Raw genomic sequence first — 20,206 nt, 5'->3', positions numbered from 1 at the left:
ATAACAGATGCATAGAATTGCAAACATTCATTATACTGGATTTTTTTTGTGTGTGTGTAAACCATAACCAGATATTTCTAATTATACCTTTCCCATGCATGCGTAGGATAAGCCAGTTTTAGTCTCCTTTTATGTGGTTTATTTTATTACAAAACACAGTAGGACTGAAAGAAAACACGCGTCCCCTCAAAAACTATTTCATCGACTTTCCCCCCCAACCCCCGTTTTGCCTAGTCTCTCATTATGTCTTGGATAGTGAAATTTTTAGATAGCCTACTCATTTTTTGACGGTGCCCTTCCAAAGCTTCGGTTATCGGTTATCGTTGGCGTCAGCTCCTAGTGTAGCTCAGTCCCGGACTGCTGCACGGTGAGGCAGAGTCCCCTAGGAGCCGGTGCTGTACTCTCTGAGTCCTGGACAAACTACTCTAGGCTGGATATGAAGCCCAGGGCGTTCTGCCTCAGAGGCTCATAAACTTAAGGATATCGGGACTGGAGAGCATGCAGTCCCAGCCTCCTCCTCATCTCTGTCCTCAGGATTTTACACTTTTTTCTGCAGGAGAATCATGCAAGATCAGAGGATCACAGAGTTCTTTCCTGCCACCCTAACCGGATTCTTGCAGTGAAAGGAACCGTAGCGCCCAGTGACTGCAGCGGGTCCTACAGTCCGAGGTAAAAGCAAAGTCTTTTCAGGGAGGCTGCAAGAGCCGCGGGTGGTTGCTGACACAGGACTGCAGCATGACCCCGCGGCTCCCCCAGATCCCCAAGTGAGTGAAAGCTGGATGGAACCCACACCGGCAACGCCGCTGCGGCTCTTAGAAAGCTTGGTCTCTTTGGAGCCTGCAAAGGGAGTAGGAGATAGAGCCAGGGCTCTCGCAAGAGGCAAAAGGGGGGCTTCTGTTCCCCTCCCTTCCCCCTCTCTGCCCCCTCCTGCCACCCTCTCACCCGGACAGCTGTCCAGCTCTTGTAATTCATTGGCTTCCCCTGCCCCGCCTTCCAAATCCAGTTTAGCCCCCTACCTCACCCCGCTGACCTAATAAGGCCATGCAGACTGCTGGAGACCTATATAAAAGGGAGAACTCTTGGGGCACTTTGCAGGAAAACGGGAGCAAGAAAAGGCAGGAGCTGTCCAGCGCTGAGAAACACGAAGGGAAGGTGACCATGGCTAAGGAGTGGGGCTATGCCAGTCACAATGGTGAGTGGAGCCAGGCCCTAGGTGGTGGCCCTTGGAGTTGCACAGGTGTGCTGGAAAACATGCGCATAGGAGTAGTTACGAGCTAGCATATGTTAGTTCCGTAGGCGGTCCGTGCTGCTTTTTCCTTTCCTCCCGGGGAGCCTGAAGCTCCGATACACACCATAACCAGCTCAGGGTCTGATGATGTGTCTGAGAAGTCACTCAGCCCGAGGTCAGGTATAGTTGAAACTGAGCAGCGAGGACTCGGCCTTTTTGAGCATGGGGTCCCTTAACAAATTTTGCTTTGATCATGTCAGCCTCAGCCGGAGGTTAAGAGAAGAAAAGTGTCTCTTGAGAGTTGCAAAAACTTGTGATCAACCTGTGATTAATTTCAAAGATAACTGTTTCGGGCTACATGATCCCCAAGCCAGGGGAGGGAAGACAGAGACTGGGAAACTCTTTGAGCATAGATAAACAGGGTCCAAAATAGGTTTGAGATCAAAGTGCGCTGTTGCTCCATCTGAACTCAAGACCTTTTTGTAACACTCTTTGATCTCTGTGTATTTTGTTGGTATAACCCACTAGGAAGAGGCCATGGGTTGTACTTTAAATAAATGTGGTGTTTTGTTTGTTTGTTTGTTTTTTATTTCCTAGGTCCTGAGCACTGGCACGAACTTTATCCAAATGCCAAGGGGGACAACCAGTCACCCATTGAACTGCACACTAAAGACATCAGGCATGACCCCTCTCTGCAGCCCTGGTCAGCATCTTATGATCCTGGCTCTGCTAAGACCATCCTGAACAATGGGAAGACCTGCAGAGTTGTGTTTGATGACACTTATGACAGGTCTAGTAAGTACAGCACTTCGGAAGGGTCTGTGGGTGTTTTCAGCCTCTATTGGCAAGATGCAATTTGAGACACAGTGGAGTTAGCGGGAAGAGGGAGAAGTTTTTCCCTCAGCAGGATCAGCTTGGCTCTAGTTGTAAAGAGCAATATCATGCAATGAAGAATGTCATACTCTCTACCTGTAGTCACACTGTTGCTGCAAAATGGCCATGTGCCAAAGCTAAAAGTTAGCAACACGCTTCAGAGACAGAATGTGGATAGGGAGGGCAAGGCAGGGAATCCATGAGAACTTTAGACCACTGAACGACCACATTCTTATGTTTCCTGATAGTATGGAGAACAGGCTCCCCAACACAGTCAAGTAATAAAATGGGCCTTTTTTCCCTGGGTGGCTGGAAGGAGGCAGTTAATGGAAGATGGTCAGGCTGCTTTGTGAGTTTAAGTGACCTGGTTTCCATACTACCTCACTGGAGTTAATCCAAAGAATCTCTGTGGTGAGGGTTTCTGAATATATGAATGTCCACTTCTTCTTGGGTGTATGTTAGTGTGAACTTGGAAAATTCATGTGATTAAAAAAGACTACACTAGTGACCAATCTGTGAAATAAAATAAAAATAATTTGAAATACTCTATTTCAGACAGACTTAATGGCTCACACCTATAATCCCAGTACCCAAGAGGCAGAGACAGGAGGATTGCCACATATATGAGGATAACCTAATGAGTTCTTCCTAATTCGTTCTAAGCCAGCTTGAGTTACAGAGTGAAACTTTCTTTCCAAAAAAAAAAAAAAAAAAAAGCAAGCTTTATTTCACTGCAAGTAACTCTAAATAAGAATTATTCTTTAGTCATCAAGAATGAAATTCTTAGAGCCACATTTCTCATAAAGCTAAAATTTCCTTTGTTGATAAATGTGAATGAACATCCTGGTGATGTCATAAGAAATAATGATAGAGTTATAACTCCCCCCTCCCAGGCAAGGAAGAGGACAGAAGTGTACTGCTTCTTGAGCAATTGCTTCATGTGGTGCTTTCCTAGTTTTCCTTTGCCTTGAAAGCTGAAGTTCCATTAGGAAGGAAAAAAACAAAAGAAACAAAATTAAAGACCTCTTGTCACACAGAAGCACACAAAATACGATTTTTAAAACAAAAATAGTGAAATTTTAGAGATTTAATATGGTCTATCCAAATAAATTAGACTCATCTAAATCATAGCTATTTTCAGTGATTGGACAGGAAAATAAAACAAATCGAAAAACTTCTTTCCCATTTGATTGGGCCTGTTCAAGTCTAGCATTGTTGCTTTAAGTCTGCACTGTGAGTTTCCTGTGTCAGTGAGAGAAACCAAGCTTTCCAAAACAGCTGCCAGTATGATACTATTTGCACCTTAGACAGCTGAATCTTGACTTTAGGGTTTCTGTACAGTTGTCATCATCTTTGGAATATATTTGAGCCTTTAAATTACTCTGTAGGCACAATCAATTGAGACCTAAATACAATCAATTGGGTCTGCTGTACAAACCCAAACCAAGAATGCTCATATATACCAGTCCACCCTGACTAGCTTCCTGGGAAATTTCTGAACTTTTGTTTCATCTGATTTGAGTACACATAGTTTAAAGTAGATGTGCATGAGAGTTCTCTCTTATAATCTAAGAAAAAACATAACTACAAGTAGGACACAAAGAAGGAGTTCCTGCTTGCTCAGTGATCCCTGACAGGGCACTGTGAGATGAGCACCATTTCAGTGCTTAATCTCAGTTAATCCTCACAGCAGCTTGCAAAGTGTGGAATTATTATCACCTTCTTAGGGAGTCAAAGACCAGTTCAGAAAAGTTGAGTGTCTTGCCTGAGATCACGCAACTATGCAGGAGTGGACTCGGAAGTGGCACCAAAATGGTGTCAGATGTCCAGCAATTCCCTACAGTACTGAACTACTAACCTGTTCTCAGGGTCCTCACAGTGTCTCTGATACTCTAATTTGGTTTCTAAAGTCTTAAAATAACAAGGCTGTCATTCTGGCTGTAGGTTACAAGATGGGATGGCGTCATCTTCCCAGAAGGAGACATCTTTTACTCATGGAGTCTTCTGTAGAGCTCTTGTTTCAGATAGCACTCTGCAGAGTCAAGCTGAACTCACCAGTCACCTTATTATCTTACAGTGCTGAGAGGTGGTCCTCTCCCTGGACCCTACCGACTCCGCCAGTTCCATCTTCACTGGGGCTCCTCAGATGACCATGGCTCTGAGCACACAGTGGACGGAGTGAAGTATGCTGCTGAGGTAGGAGGAACTGCCCAATCTACTCTAAGTCTCCAACAGCCAAAACTGGGAAATTAGAAACAACTGCAGAACGCTTTCTGCTTCCCGCATCTCACTGAAGATACTGTAGCTTTAACACAAAGGGAAGCCACCAAATATCCTAGGTCAGAGAGAAGCGGACAGGTGGGTGAGCATCCTCCATGGATACTTCTTGAATTGCACTGAGAAATGGCCACAGTCTTGAATGAAACCAGAGCAGTAAGGCCGCTGATGCATGTGAAACGCCTGTGTGCATCATTTGCTCATTTGATCCCCACCACCATATGTACAAGGTTATAGACAGGCAACCGACGCACATAGGGTTATATCGCAGGGGCAGGGTGCCTGGACTGGTATTTTTGGTACAGGCTGGTTTCAGATAACTCTTTTATGCTTCAAAGACAGCGTTTAGCAATTACAAACAATTCTTACTTTCTGTTTAAGAAAGTATGCTTGTACTTGTATGAATCTCATTTGAGGGCATAGTTTGTATATGGAACAAGACAAGCCCCCTCCCATTTTCACTGGGAAGCCAAGTTTGTATAGCATTACACTAGAAGTGAGCAAAAATCCTTCTTTCTGCTCCACTCTTTCTCAGGTCAGATGCTGGTGAGCCCCGAGATGAGATGGCAATGTGGCTGTGACAGCATACCATAGCTGATCCCTTTGGGACCACACTGGATACTTAACTGTTGGCTAAAAAAAAGCCAAAGAAACTCCAAGTACTAACCAGGCCTGGCCCTAGCTGGTTTACAGATTAAATGAGATCACATTTAGGGTAGGATGCCTATTTCTCTACAGTCCAATCTAGGGAGCTGGATTATTAGGATTGTCTTACTGCTAGACATTTCCTCCACCACTGGAGAAAGTTCAGGCAATTTTTTTTTCCAAATGTGGGAAAGGCTTTGAGTGTGATGTTTGTGTATGAGATTACCTCACATTTTTTGAACTTGAATATAAATTTTAAGCAGCTATAAACTAGTCACTTGCCATTCTACGTAACTCAATATTGATAACTTGATTACTTAAGCTGTACTCATGTCCTAAATTAAAATAAACCAGACCCTGGAGCTCAAGTGGAGGCAGATGACTTCATACACTTTTTATGTGAACTATTGAAATTTCACCAAATTGCTTATTAATGTTCAGAATTTCATCAACGTCCATGAAAATGTTCATTTTGAGACTGCACACATTTGGGTCTCCTGTGTATAATAATACTCCTTTCCATATCCCAAGGGTTGATCTCACAGTCTGTGTTTGGTGATTGCAGCTTCACCTGGTTCACTGGAATCCAAAGTATAACACCTTCGGAGAAGCACTGAAGCAGCCTGATGGAATTGCTGTTGTTGGCATTTTTCTGAAGGTGAAGTAGACATTGATAGTATTTTTTTTTTCTTGGTCAGAATGTAGTCCCTTACTAAAGGTTAGGAGATGATGCACTCCATTCCGTCCTTATACTTGAGGCATGTGGCTTACAGCTTCTGAAGAGCAAAGGCTGACATGCGTTCATTTTCCTTCCCCACTACTCTATCTTCATCACGCTGGAAACCAGAAAGCCAGCGCTGGAAACTTCGGTGATGCCAAGTGCCTGGCTAGACCTTTCCTTGGCTTGTAGCAGCCACCACCCACAGGATCTCAGGCTAGGGTGGCAGAAGGAATGTGTGTGTTGTTCGGCCAACCATGGTTTAAAGTGGACTTAGTGCCGTTAACACATGAGCTTCACGGTAACCCAATCTGGAGTTTAAGCCAGCAGTGAAAATACGGCTTTTGCTTTTTTCATTCCAAATGACCTGGTTTGTTCTGGGTTCTGAATTCACTGAGTGCACTGAGAGGGAAGACAGTAAGTTTGGTTGTAGATAGAAAGTCGGCTCTAGCTTTTGCTCTTAAAAAATGGAATGACTTTGCAGAGAGGGTCAAGGACATAGAGTTGGAACAACATGTAATTTTGTGGTTTTGTACTTCAGAGGACTCAAATCCAAATTTAGATCTGAAAATATATACTGTACAATCTTTCAGGGTGAATAAACTTACATTCGGCTTAGCCTGAGAATGTGGAAGAATTATAAAAACTGTTTCTGTGTGGATGGGTCAAATCAGTTTTAAAGATGATCTTCAATTATGGAGAGGGGAAAATATCTCATTGGACACCCATTTTCTTACAGATAGGACGGGAGAAAGGCGAGTTCCAAATTTTCCTTGATGCCCTGGACAAAATTAAGACTAAGGTAAGAGTGAATCATTTCCCCTATGCAAACGTGAGACAATATCAATTGTCTTTTCGGATTTTGGGAAAAGCTGCCACTGCCTGACGGATGATCTGTGCTTGCGTACAAAAGTAAACGCCCTGGCATTTGTTTAGTGTTGAGATCTTAGAGCACTGTCACACCTGTTATATCATGTGTCAGTCAGAATGCCAAATAAGAGCTTTTTGGAGGAAGAAGGTGAGAGGTTCTGGGTTCTCCTCTCCTCTCTGTGCTACCCCTGTGGTGAGCACAGGATCGCTGAGGTTCTCCATGCCAGCCACCGTCACTCTTTCAATCCTTGTATTGCCCTTTTCTGGTAGTCCTATATATATATATATATATATTCAGTATAAACAGTAAACTCTTAGTTAAAACTGACAGGCACATTTTCGTTGTCTTTGAGGTTATTGTAAGTAGCTGCTTTTAGGAGTGAACACTAGAAGTAAGTATTTTGAGCATGGAGTGTGCTAAAGTGAACGTCTTCAAACCAAACTTCCAAGAAGAAATTCTATTCCAGCCTGTGTCTTCTGTCAGAAAAGACAGAATCGCAGCCCCATCAACCGTTAAAAACAAGGAATAAAAAACTGCAGTGACTATGACAGATAAAGTCGGAACATAATGCAGATTCCTGTCATCTTTGGTTTACTAGTGAAGGGCCTGAACCCGTTCAATTATCTGGTGCTATTGAAATCAGTTCTCATGAATGACCAGGTGAGGCCTCTAGGGGGCGCTGGGTGCACGTGCCCGCTTAGAGCGCTTGCTCCGTGTCTTCCAGGGCAAAGAGGCTCCTTTCACGCACTTCGACCCATCATGCTTGTTCCCTGCTTGCCGCGACTACTGGACCTACCATGGCTCCTTTACCACGCCGCCCTGTGAAGAGTGCATCGTGTGGCTGCTGCTGAAGGAGCCCATGACCGTGAGCTCAGACCAGGTGAGCGAAACTGCAGGGCCCCGTGTGTGAACTGTGGACTGTAGACCCATGCTAAAGCTGGGGCACACAGATGCTGAATGCCAGAGCGCTGGTGTGGTCCTCAGACGGCTCACAGTGTGCCCTGTAGGAATGCCCTCAGCCTGTTTACTTCAGTCCAGGGAAGCTTCCCAAGGGTAGCGAGACAGTGCGATCCCTTAAGAGCTGGTGGCGCCCTGAACAGTGACTGGGTCTGTGCTCAGTTTGAACTAACATGAGTTAAGACTGGCCAGGAGACAGGGTGGCAAACTCAGGCCTGAGGAGGAGAAAGGTTCAGAAGTGACTTAGCAAGACACCTTTTGAGCTTTTACCAATAAAGAAATCGAGGCTCAGAAACAAAACAGTTTCCCCACAAGGACAACCAAGTACAAAATCCTCATCCTCATCCGAGCCTGTCTACTGTCTCTGGCCACTTCTCACTCCTGCCTTATTTACGTTCATCTAAAGAATGGGCTGTCAATATTTACAAGGCAGGATTTCAGGGAAAGCTAAGTGGATGTGGACATGGAGAACATAGTTACATGGGCTCATAGCCTGGAACACGGATGCCTCACGGTGAACTCAGTTTACCAGCCAGACTGCTTGGCTTAAGATAGCAGCTTGTATGTTTCTTCCATGGTAGACCCAAGAATAAACCAACATTTAAAAAAAAAAAAAATAAGTATCAACTTCAAGAGTCTCGTCCATTGGTATAAAGATTTTAAAAGTGGATGGCAATTTTTAAAGGAGGAAAGCTAAAAAGCACTGTGATACTGAAGTTCATATATTTTAACTTTAAAAGTACATGTGTGAGCTGGGCGTGGTGGCGCACACCTTTAATCTCAGGACTCAGGGAGGCAGAGGCAGGCCGATCTCTGTGATTTTGGCCATCCTGGTCTACAAAGGGAGTCCAGGACAGCCAAGGCTACAAAACAAAACAAAACAAAAAAACAAAATACGTGTGTGTGCGTGGGCACATGTACATGACGGCCAGAGGACAACTTGCAGCCCTAGGCCATAAGTCACCTTTACACACTGAAACATCATGACGACCAAGGCATAATTTTTCTATGAGAATTTTCTATTTTCTGATCCTTTAAGGGAAAATAAATTTACATTTTAATAGATAGCCCCATTTTAATTTCTTTCTGGTCCTTTAAAAAGTAGTTCCCTAAATACTTGACTTTATTGCAAAGCGGCAGCCTATTAAGGATTTTTCTTATTTGCAGGCATATGATAAATCTTCATCCCCTTCTAGATAAAGTGTACACTTCATGTTGACCCCTCAATTTAAAACTGAGGAGAAATTCGGGCAGGGAAATGTAATATCCAGAGAGCGGGGAATGCTGGATGTGAGGAAATGTTCATGTTATGAGCTGGTGCTTGCCAAGTCAGGACCTATCCCGGGAGCCCGGGTTTGTGGTTTGCCTGGCTTAGAAAGCCGGTGGTTTCTGACAGTAGGCTTCTTCTTGCAGATGGCCAAGCTGCGCAGCCTCTTTGCCAGCGCAGAGAACGAGCCCCCGGTGCCTCTGGTGGGGAATTGGCGCCCTCCGCAGCCGATCAAGGGCAGGGTGGTGAAGGCCTCCTTCAAGTGAGGCTCTGGGCTTGCCCTCTTCAGGAAAGGAACCTGCCCCTGAAGAGCCAGCTTGCCTCATCCTGGTGCTCCCTGCTTTTCTACACCTATAGGAAAAAGAGACGCAGTCACGTGAAAGCACAGTGCCTTTTGACAGGTTCTAACCCAGACGCATGCATTTCACACCTAACCTTTGTAATAACCACCTTTTCTATAAACGTAGTGTTCCTAGTATGGATTCAGTGAAGAAGAAATAGATGGAAAAAACAGAGACACAGAGCAGCGTGTTGTCGAGCATATTAAGTTTCTCAGAACCTCAGCATTCCCGTTTTCCTGCTGAGTGCTGATACTACGGAAAGGATGGCTTATGCTATGTCTGTGGGTAGGGAGGTGTGTGCCAGTCCCACCACAGTTAAAGCGAAAGCACACGTTAAGAACATTGTGAACTTCAAAAACTGAATTGAAAATGTGTTTTTACCTCGGATAATACCAGCAAAACGCCATCACTCATTAAAATTTTTGCCTACTACCAAGTTCTTCTGATTTTAGTTATCTGTAAAACATACACCCACAAGACCAGGTGTTTTAAAATTTTTGCTCCAGCATTTAAATGTCTTCTTCATAACGATGATTTTCTTTGCCCAAAGCAGGGTCATTTGTTTTTTGTTTTTTTTATTTCACTACTTTTATCTTTGCATGCCTATTGAAAACAAAATAAACCAAACAAAAACAAAAACAAAAGAAAACCTTATCTCTGGTGTCTTTTGAATCAGAGGCTGGAATGAATGGTTCCTAGAACAGGAAGAGGAAGGAGTGAACGAGGACACTGAAGACAAGAGTTGGCACTATCACAGAAACGATACACAGGGTGTAACGACACACAAATGAAGTGTGTCTATTTTCTATTTAAATTGAGATTTTAGATTAAAACACTTGTTTTAAGGTTGCACATGAAGTGACAAGTTCCAGTGTGGCATTTTCACGCCATGAGTCTTTATACTTTCTTATAATTCAGCCCCTCCATCAATACCCTCTCCTTTCCACAGCTGCCCTCCAAAAGTCCCCTCCTCTGCTTCAAAGCACATGAACTCCATTGTCCTTCCCCTTTTAGATCTATCTCTTTCTCCCCTCATAATTCCCTTTCTATTTTCCTTGCATTTCCACACACATATATAATTTTAAACCGAGGTTTTACATATGAAAGAAAATATTCAGTATTTGTCTTTCTGAGTCTGGCTCATTTTCTCTAATAAAATTGTGTTGTGTGTGTGCAATTAGTGGAAAAGCAGTACAAATGACAAAAATGGATGAAAGCCAGAAGGACAAACTTCTCAAGTGTGTTTTTTGTAAGCAATGTAGCAATGAAAGACTCAAGTTCTGAATTCAGATGCTATGATACTCAGGAAAGGAGCAAGGCAATTTGCAAAGGTGTCTAATCAAATTGCAGACCTGAGCAATGGGTGTTGATCCATCTCATCATGTGAATATTCCCAGAGGGTCAAGTCAAGGTTGACTAAGAGTTGGGGACATGGGTTAGTGCAACAAGCTTTTAGGCTTGACAGAACTTTTTACATCAATTTTTTTTTTTTTTTTTAAAAATGTACCTCAACATGACATGCCCAACAGGGCAGAAATGCGTATACTTGACCTTTGATACATTTAATACCTCTAGAAACAAAGTCCAGTTATACAGCCAGGTTTTTAGGTTATCTTTCATCGCTTCAGTGGTCCATATGTTAGCTACTGTAGAATAGGTCAGCAATAAGCACCGTTACCTCAAGGAGTGAAAACAGTCCTAGGTTAGGGGAGCCCTGAGACACTGGAAGTCAAATCATGTGACAAAGTCCTGTGAGGCTAAAGTTATTTAATAGATTACCACTTGGGTGAGGTAAAACCAGGTTGGTCAGTGTGAAGAGGATGTGTTAATTAAATCCCTTGAAATTAGGAGGTGTGGAGCTCTGATCATTAGTGGTAATACACAAACCGCTGGTCTCAGGGCATTTAGCCTGTAATGTGCAGAGCCTGTAAAGAATACATTCATTACTTACGCTGTGTGCAGGAGGCACATGCTCTCACATGGTTAGAAATGGTTATTTTTCTAGTACGCAGGCGGGAGGAGGCTGTCTTCCTGGACCATAAGCTGCAGGAGGGCATAGCCACTGTTCACAGCACTGTCATTTGCCTTGTTATCTAATACTGTGTCCAGCAGAAAATAACGACTTGCCAAGTTTTAGGTGAACAGATAAATGTAGAGGGGTCCAAGGAAGGCTCAGCCTCTGGAACCTCATAGCACTGTAAATATTAATACTAGTACTGCTTTTATTCACCTTACTTTACATCTTCCTAGGGAATAATTTCATTCACTTGAGTTAGAAAATTTACAGGGCTCAGTCTGCTGTCACTGTCAGTGATCAATAGTGCAGGCAATAATCACCTATCTTAAGCTCCCTGCCAGCTTCTCACTGCTCCTAAAGTGTGGTGCCTTAATAAACTTCTTTTGGAGCATTGAAGAAAGAAAGGCATGATTATGCATTCAAGGGACCATCATTTTCCAGAACAGCTCCAGGTCTCCAAACAATTGCCCTTGAGGCTTCTGTAGCTTTCAGAGCAGTGCGCCAAGAGCTACCATCTGAAAAAGATTCTGGAACCTGCCAACCTTATTCCTCAGGCTGTAATTGCAGCTATCCTAACATTTCAAAGTAGGGAGAAGCCAAGGTAAATTAAGTGTTTCATAATGTTCAGATAATGATATGCTTAAAAGTCTATATAGAGGGTGATGTTGGCAAGGGGTGAGCGGTACAAATAAATTTTAGTCCTTATATTTGTAAAATGGAGAAATACTGTATTCTGAGAAGGCAAGTAATAATTGAGTACTCCGATGTGAAATGTTTCAGAATGTGAAATGAATGAATCATTTTGCATATGAATGAATGAGAAAGAACTATTCTGCATAGATAGTATAAAACTCTAGTTCTCAGCATCTAACTGTGGCCACTTCTGTCTAGTGGGGATGAGCCAGCCATAAATACGTGGAAACATTTGAAATGGTGTTACACCAGATACCAGAATAACAACTGACACAAGCAAAATTGACCTTAAAATCCATATGGTCCAAAACCACATTAACTGCATCTACTGAAAATTAGTTTTCGATTTTCTTCTAAGGCTTTATTCAATATAGGAATGACTCTGGACATACATAGTATATTATTTAGTATAAGAATAACAAAAGGGGTAAGAAAAAACAATGACTCTTTGTGTTTGACTTCAGTTCATATCTAATGTATGTAAATTAATGATTTTTAATAAGTGACTTCCTGGGTATTAAGAGTTGACCCAGCCATGTTTACATGTTATTTTCATTTTGAACACTAGATGGCAATAAAATCTGTAACAAAAATGTCTCTTAAAAGCCATCTTGTGTTTCAATCATGTTGATGTCTAAATTGCTGTTTTTCAAAGGTTTTTTTTTTTTTTTTTTTTTTTACTGACATTTTGTTTCTTTTGCTTACATGTTTGCTATTATCTAGTAATAGTGATCGACCAAGAAGATGAAGAATGTTTACTTATTCTTAAGAGTCTTAGCTGAAAAACGAGGACTGAAGGCTAACAGGAAAGCACTGAGCTAAGAGTGAGACCAATATGCACTGAGCATTTTAAAGTCCTGTTTAGTGTGTAGAATGATGAGAAAATTACACAGCATCTTCTGGACAAGAGACCATGGGGGTCTGGAATCTGTGTGCCTGTGTAACAATCCATCTACTGAATCCATCCAGTGAAGGCTATTTTAAGAATTAAATCAATTCACTTAAAATACAATGAAGTGTCTTTCTGAAAAATTGCCCAGTAAGGGTTAACCCTTACCTTTTTAATATTTATTTTACTTAAACCTAGAAAAAAAATTAATGGCTTATTACAATCCCAAAGGTCATGTCTTTTTCTTTTTAATTTTTTTATAATTTATTCATTTTATATCCCAATTATATCCCCTGCCTCTCCCTTTCTCCCATCCTCTTCCCCTAGTCCACTGAAAGAGGATTCTCCTAAGAGAAGAGTTCTCTTCTGCCATCTGTCCATAGCTTATCAAGTCTCATCAGGATTGCCTGGATCCTCTTCCTTTGTGGCCTGGCAAGACCACATGGCCAGGGGCAAATGATCAAAGAGCAGGCAACCTGTCTCTCATGACAGAGACAGCCCCTGCTCCTCTTACTTGGGGACCTACATGGAGTCTGAGTTGCCAATAGAGCAGGGCGTCTAAGTCCTCTCTCCATGCATGGTCAAAGGTCATGTCTTAATGTAACTGTTTGCAGTGTCAAGAATGTACATTTCATTTGTTCAGACTATAGGAAGAGATATGAGAATTCCCATTTACTTCTGCTTATTATTTGATGAATTTCTTTTAAATTTATGTTTATGTATGTATATAGGTAGGTAGGTAATTATGTGTTGTGTGTGTGCACATAGGAATTCATGCATGTGCTGTGTATATGTCAGAGTGTTCCTATGAATGTCAAAGAATAACTTTTGGGAAGTTGGTTCTTTACTTTCACCACATGGCTCTTAGAGGATCAAACTCATGGTCTTTAAACTTGGCAGCAGAATACTTTCCCTTCAGAGCCATTTTGCTGGCCCAATGATGATATTTAAAAGCAATAATTCATGTGCCAAATATTCAGTGAAGAAAGATGTGGTCACACTGAACCAACACATCACCTAAAGAGGAGGTTTCTAAAAAGACTTAATAATTTTCCTGGAAAAGTTTCTGTGAAGGAGCTATGTTTTTACTGGAGGAGGTGAATAATCAGTGATACATCCAGAAAATCAAGCAGGGAACAGAGGCTACAGAATTATAATTTTCATTTCTGTTTGACACTGGCTTTTCAAATGTCATGAAATAGCAGTCCCCTACAGTGCTGCATGAGGTGGAAAATCCATCTTAATAACGAAGGCAGAAAGCCTCCCGGGGTGAAATTAATTTTGAGCATGCCTGGGCATGTCCTAAAGTGAGGATGCCAAATATAATTTACAAAAGTGAAGAAGGGCTTAATGCTTTGAGGGGTTTCAAGTCCAGTGGAATGAAATGAAGCCAGGCAGTCTAAGCATAACACCTATGAGCAAGGGGTTATCCAGTGCTAACGAGCTATCTTCTGCTGATGCGAGGGTGCTTAGCAGGTGGAACCTGTGAGTGCCTGGCCGGGTAGATAATCACAGGTGATCAGCCAGAGTAAGAGGAGTTTAACAGCACAGCCCCAGGGGAGAGTGCACTGCGGCAGCATGAGCCCAGTGATCTAAAAGCTAATTTTAGCCAGTTGAGAAGCCGCTCTGTTGTAAACAGGAACCAGGTTCTCCCTTGTATTTGAATCAGTCCCAGGCAGAGGACCCCGAAACCTTAGGGAAAGTATGTTTTACCATAAAGTAAGCAATTTATCTGTTCCACCTTGCCTGTAAATTTCTACCGCACTCATGTGCTCATTTGAAATTTGGATGGTTCCAAACACATTTGTTAAAGGGAAGTGATTCCCTAAGGGCCTCTCAATTCCCGTGGAAGTATAATACAAATGTACAAAGTACAAAGTTCTCAGAAATCATACTTCTGCCTCTCTGTGATCAGTTTAGAGCAGGACCTCAGGTCACTAGGGGCATACCCGGATGGCGCTAGAGCCCCAGAGAGACCGGCAAGGGTGAACTGATTGTGCAAGCCGAGCAGAACTGATGTTAGAGCAGGGTTCAGTGCTGGGCAAAGCTGAGAGAGAAAGGCTACATACAGTTCAGTGAACATAAAGGCCTCAAGTTCTTGCTGTCTATACTAGTTTGCAAATAGCAAATGTAATTGAAATCTCTATGCGAAATGAAGGTTGGTGTGTGTTGGTATGAGTGCGATAAACAGTGGGCACAGCAAGGCTTTATGGCAGTATGGACTTGGTCTGTCTCGTTACTCCGAGGCCTGAGGACCTAACTTAGAGATCAGGCACCTGTCAGAACTACAAGTATTTGTTTAACAGATGAAGGATGAATGAACGGTGAAATGAATTCATAGACATATTGCTTGCTGGTCTTTGTTGGTGCTCTGGTAGGAGCTCTTTCCTCACTCTTTGAAGGTTAAAGACACTTCACAGAGTTTTTGGAAAATTGTGTATGAAGAAAAAACATGGGAAAGGGCCGTTTTTCGTGTATACAAGCGTTTGTTATTTATGAATTTAAAACTAAATGTTGTAAAGAAGAGATATGTTTTAGGAGATAGAAAGTGGAATCCTGTCCCAGGATACTTATCTCTTCTAGCACCTGTGCTCCTGTGTGCACTGGAGAGAGGGGCTGGCAGAGTGCCTGTTGGATTCGCTTGTAGTAGCACTCATGTGCATTATCATCCTGGGGAAGGTGCTTTCCCATTCTTCACCCACCTGCCCCAGAAGTTTCTCTTAATCTCCTCAGTACTCACTGTAGTCCTCCAGCTCTTTTCCGTTTTGTGTGAGGATGGTTATAGCAATTCCACAGACATGATTTAAACTCCTCTTCCTAGGTCTGATTATTGCTTTAAAGCCTGAAACCTGAATTTAGAAGGCTTCTGAAGATTCAGTAAGCACTCCTAACCATGCACTCCTCTAAAACAAGGAGTTCAGGGAAATACAGCCCTCCCCCCAATTCAGCACAGACCACAAATACTATTAAATATGTTCATGTACTTAGAATTACTACTCAGTACCTTTTTGCTGTGTGTGTGTATAATACTGGGCCTTAAACTTGTACTCTACCATGAACTTTGTCCTGGCTTTCATCATCATCATTATTATTATTATTATTATTATTATTAATTTTGAGACAGAGTTACATTAAATTACGTAGGCTGGTCTTGAACTTGTGGTTTTCTCACTCAGTCTATCTGGTGGTTAAGACAGCAGGTGTGAACTGCGAGACTTACCTTAGGCTTTACTTTTTAGTATAGCTGAGAATATTTTTGGAAAAATATAAAAATTGAAATTTGATCCCAGATAATCAGTTAAGAGAAAACAGGATTATTTTGGTGTGGGAAGGTTGGGTGGGCTTTTGTGTCTTAGCTCATAAGTTGATTTGTAAACTTCTAGCTGCCTGTTGTAAATCCTATTCTTTAAAAAAAAAAAATCTTTAATGACATTTCATTTTAAAAAAAATGTCTAATTTCTCCTCTTTACATTGTTTTCTTTACAAAGGGCTTGTTGTCAACATTGTAAAGCATGCTGAGCCTCTTGTCCTTAGCAGCCTAATTGATACAAAACATAGATTAGGCCCCAAGAGGGAGGAGGAGTTCCAGAGGAGTTAGAGAACATGCACAGGCTCAGAGAAGAAGGGACATAGCTAGAAGTAATGCAGTTAGCTGAGCAAGCATTGAATATGAGACACACGCTTAAAAATACACAAAGTGAATTTGTTGTTTTTTTGTTGTTGATTTGTTTGTGTGTCTTGTTTTCTCCCACAGCCTAGACTGGCTTTTCTACTTACTCAGTCTATCTGCCTCTTTCTTTCTTTCTTTCTTTCTTTCTTTCTTTCTTTCTTTCTTTCTTTCTTTCTTTCTTTCTTTCAACTTATTTTTTACTTTATGTGCATCGGTATTTTGACTGCATGTATGTCTTTATGAGAGTATTGGGTCACCTGGAACTGGAGTTACAGTTGTGAGCCACCATGTGGGGCTCGGAATTGAATCTAGATCCCTTGAAAGAGCAGCCAATGCTCTTAACCACTAAGCCATCACTCCAGCCCTACAATTATCTTTGTAAGGGCCACTTCTCAGAAGCATTCCATGCTCTTCAAGTGGGTTTATATGTCAAGAATATAAGAGGTCAAAGGAGATCAATAAACTACCTTATTACAGGCTGGAGAAAAGAATAGGAAGAGAAAGGCAGCCTCTAAGCATCACATGAAAGAAAGGCTGATTTGGGCTGTAGCTACCAAATGGAAAGCATATCAGGCATAGGCACGGTCTGCATCACAGGGGAGTGTTCAAGAAAGATATCAGCACCCATGGGAGGAGTCTTAGATAGCAGGGCCTGGGGCAGGTGGCCTGCAAGACATGGTTCTGCGTCGGCAGGCCTGGGAGCCTGCAGTGGGATCCAGGCTCATTTTGGATGATGTAAGCCTTGAGGCACACAATCAATCCTTAAACAGAACTTTTTAAAAAACGTTACAATGTATATATCTGAGTATCTGTTATAAAATAAGTGTGGACATTTGTAGAGGGTAAAAAAAATTAATCATAAACACAAATTTTCTCCTCTCAACTGTGGAGTACCTTGTGTAGACAGCTGGGTAGAGTCTTCTGCTTACAAGAGCAGCTGTGGTCTCCTGCCTGTCTGTCCCCTGTTCTATTCTGTGACTTTTCACTCTGCAGATCCATTTTCTTCACAGACCTAGCAAGTCAGCACCTGAGAATGAACTAAAAGGAGCCCTGTGCCATGAATACTAGAAAAACAAAAAATCCTGTTATGGAGGGAGAAGGGAAGCATGTGGTTTGACTGTCCAGCTTCAGCCTTTGGTGGTTGTATATTGAATTTGTTATAACTCTTTCAGTTTCATCAGGCAGTGCAAAAAAAAAAAAGGGGGGGGGAGTTTAAAGGATGTCTGTTGTTGGGAAGAAAAGAAGGAAGAAATAAGAGGAACAGAAGTAGAAAGAGGAAAGAAGAAAGCAAACACATTTTTGTCATTTTTGGGGCCAAGTGACATTTACTATATTTCCTCTGTCCACTGAAATAATATTTAGTTAATCATTTAAATGTGTGTATTTATATTTCAGACACTGTACTGAGGTGGGGAAAGAGAGAAACAGAGACATGGAAATACTGTTGATAATTATACAGTATGATCTTGAAAATTTTGTGTGAAGTGGTTAAATGTGAAATTATTGTATAAAGCAAAGATGCTTAAAGAAAGGACTGTCAGGGTTCAAAGTCAAGAGCAATTTTCTTAGTTTATAAGCTTTCTATTTTCCTAAATCCTGATTTTGAGTACTACAAAACTTTTTTGTGTGAATTAAATACATTTCCTTCTTGCTGTGTGAATAAGCATAAAACAGGAAAGCTACATTTGTGAAATGTCGTGTCCACTCACAAGCGCTGCAGGATTGTGAAGGTGCTGTCTGGGTGCCTCTCCCTAGCCAGCAGGGCTGGTGACTCTGGCCTCCTGCCATTTAGCAAGAGGAATCATTTAGCTGTGAAGCCTTTACCCCTGCATGGAAAGTGTTAGCTTGCTTGTGTTAGTAAGAGGAAGTCAGAAATTCCCCAGAGTGGTGATTTATAGGTAAAAAAGAAGTTTGGTCATGAGGTGAAGCTAATGCTCACCAATCAAGCTGTTAGGATTTGGGCAGCACTGGGTGCCCATTGAAGCAGCATAAACTGACAAGTTTTCCTAGGGTACAGTGGTAGGGTTCTATTCTTTTCCACTCAACACAATGAACAAAATATAAATGAGGGAATATTATGACCACGGCATTGTTCTAGGTCTCAGATGTTCTTGAATACAAACATAATTCTAATTTTCATATTTGTTTTCCAGGTCTTGAGAAAAGAATTACTTTATAGATTGTGTGTGTGTGTGTGATAAAATGAACCCAAGACTTTGTACATGTTAGGCAAACACTCTGCCTCTGGGCTCTACCTCAGCCCTTTCCCATGCAGACAGTCTTATGTCACACTTTCACAGCCTGGCACAATGGGCATTCTCCTTTCTAAGGGAATACACCCAAAGACTCCTAGTCCAACCTCAAAATGTAGATAAAACCAAACCATGTAAACCATTCTTAGCCCTAAGTGAACGGCAGCTTTGGCCCACAGTTCCGGAATTAATCTGTCCTCTCATGTTTCATGCCCTGGTTACTACTTTTGTGCTTTGGGTCATCATTAAGTAAAGCAGGTGTTGCTTGAACAAACTTCTACGATATCTGGACAGTCGGTCTGATAACCAAGATGTCTGCTAAATAGCTGGCAGGTAGACAGCACTGGCTATGCTAAGCAAAGGTTGGTTCATGTCCTGGGCAGGATCAAACAGAACATTGTTGGATTTTGTGACAATGGTGTATGAGATAAATCTTATAAATGGTTTATTTCAGGAATTTTCTGTTTACTGCTCCCTGTATATGTCTGGCCATGGGTAACTAACTCTAATGAAACCATGGGTAAGGAGTGCTCTACCGGATAGGTGGCATCGGGAGCTAAGTAGTGTTCAGTGCCTTTTCTGTACATTGTGGCCCATGTAGGGAATCTTTGGTATTTATCCATTGGACACAAGCCACACTACTCCTGTCTCCCAAGCTGGGAACACCGGAAATGTACCCGAAGTATTACATATGGTGTGGCAGCTGCTCTGAAACAGCAATACTAAAATGGTATAATTTGCCCCCTTCAGTCAAATATTCTCATTTAATATTTCACTCCAGTTCTGCTTAAAATGGAAACTTGTTGACAGATTTGAGTTCGTTTACTACTCTGGATGGATCTAGTTTTCATAGAAGTCAAATATTACCAGGTATCACAAAAAAGCAAAGATGTTTTGAAACGTTCTTTCAATTTAGAAATGTACATACTACGTTTCTTAAAGTTGAGAGAATAGCTTGCTAAGGGAAGTTGATATAAAGTTACTGTTATCTCTTCCCCATATTTTAGTTAGAGCAGCTTTGGCAGGATGTCCTAAAACTGCTTGGCATGTTGACATAACTCGGCTTTTCAGAGAGGGCTGCACATACACTCGGAACACATTGTTATTTAGGCTCTATGGAGCAGGCCCTTTGACAAGGAGGAATGCACTGGCTAGCAGGAGACCAAAGGACAGGGGCATGAAGGTGAGGGTTAAAACTGGACTTGTCAGTTTGGTTTATACCTGGCTGTACTGCTTGCTGGCTGAGTGACCTGAGGTCAAGAAACTTATCTCTATTCTCCAGTGTCTCTGCTTCAATGTGGACTGATGTGAAGCGTTTAGAACTGCATTGGTAGATAAATGCTTTCAGACAGTTATTGTTTTAGAACTGTATTGGTAAATGAATAGTTTTGGTAAGTTATTTTAAGAATGTAAAAATTCAAACATGCTAAACATTTTTTTCTATTCAAGTTAGTGACACAGACACAGAAAAGACAATTTATTATTTTTCAGTACAAAGTATTATAATA

General features: G+C 41.8%; 1 protein-coding gene across 1 annotated transcript; it reads left to right on the top strand.

Annotated features, from left to right (window-relative positions):
* The first annotated feature begins 412 nt into the window (after nt 1-412).
* Ca3 (carbonic anhydrase 3) lies at nt 413-9,831 on the top strand. The gene is made up of 8 exons (XM_055603604.1): nt 413-669; nt 1,096-1,192; nt 1,826-2,023; nt 4,179-4,297; nt 5,589-5,681; nt 6,481-6,543; nt 7,337-7,492; nt 8,983-9,831. Exons 2-8 carry the CDS (start codon nt 1,159-1,161, stop codon nt 9,100-9,102), a joined length of 783 nt encoding a protein of 260 aa, XP_055459579.1. The 5' UTR covers nt 413-669; nt 1,096-1,158; the 3' UTR covers nt 9,103-9,831.
* The last annotated feature ends 10,375 nt before the right edge of the window (nt 9,832-20,206 follow it).

This window comes from Psammomys obesus, unplaced genomic scaffold (assembly GCF_907164565.1).
Source record: "Psammomys obesus unplaced genomic scaffold, mPsaObe1.curated_primary_1811, whole genome shotgun sequence".
Lineage (NCBI taxonomy): Eukaryota > Metazoa > Chordata > Mammalia > Rodentia > Muridae > Psammomys > Psammomys obesus.
Note: the sequence above shows the minus strand (reverse complement) of the source record. Positions and strands in the feature narration are given on the sequence as shown.

Excerpts from the sequence above, each read along its gene's own strand:
- Ca3 (XM_055603604.1), top strand. The coding sequence starts at position 1,159 with ATGGCTAAGGAGTGGGGCTATGCCAGTCACAATG. Across the intron at positions 5,682-6,480 it reads TTGTTGGCATTTTTCTGAAG|ATAGGACGGGAGAAAGGCGA; the intron begins GTGAAGTAGACA and ends ATTTTCTTACAG. Across the intron at positions 6,544-7,336 it reads TGGACAAAATTAAGACTAAG|GGCAAAGAGGCTCCTTTCAC; the intron begins GTAAGAGTGAAT and ends CGTGTCTTCCAG.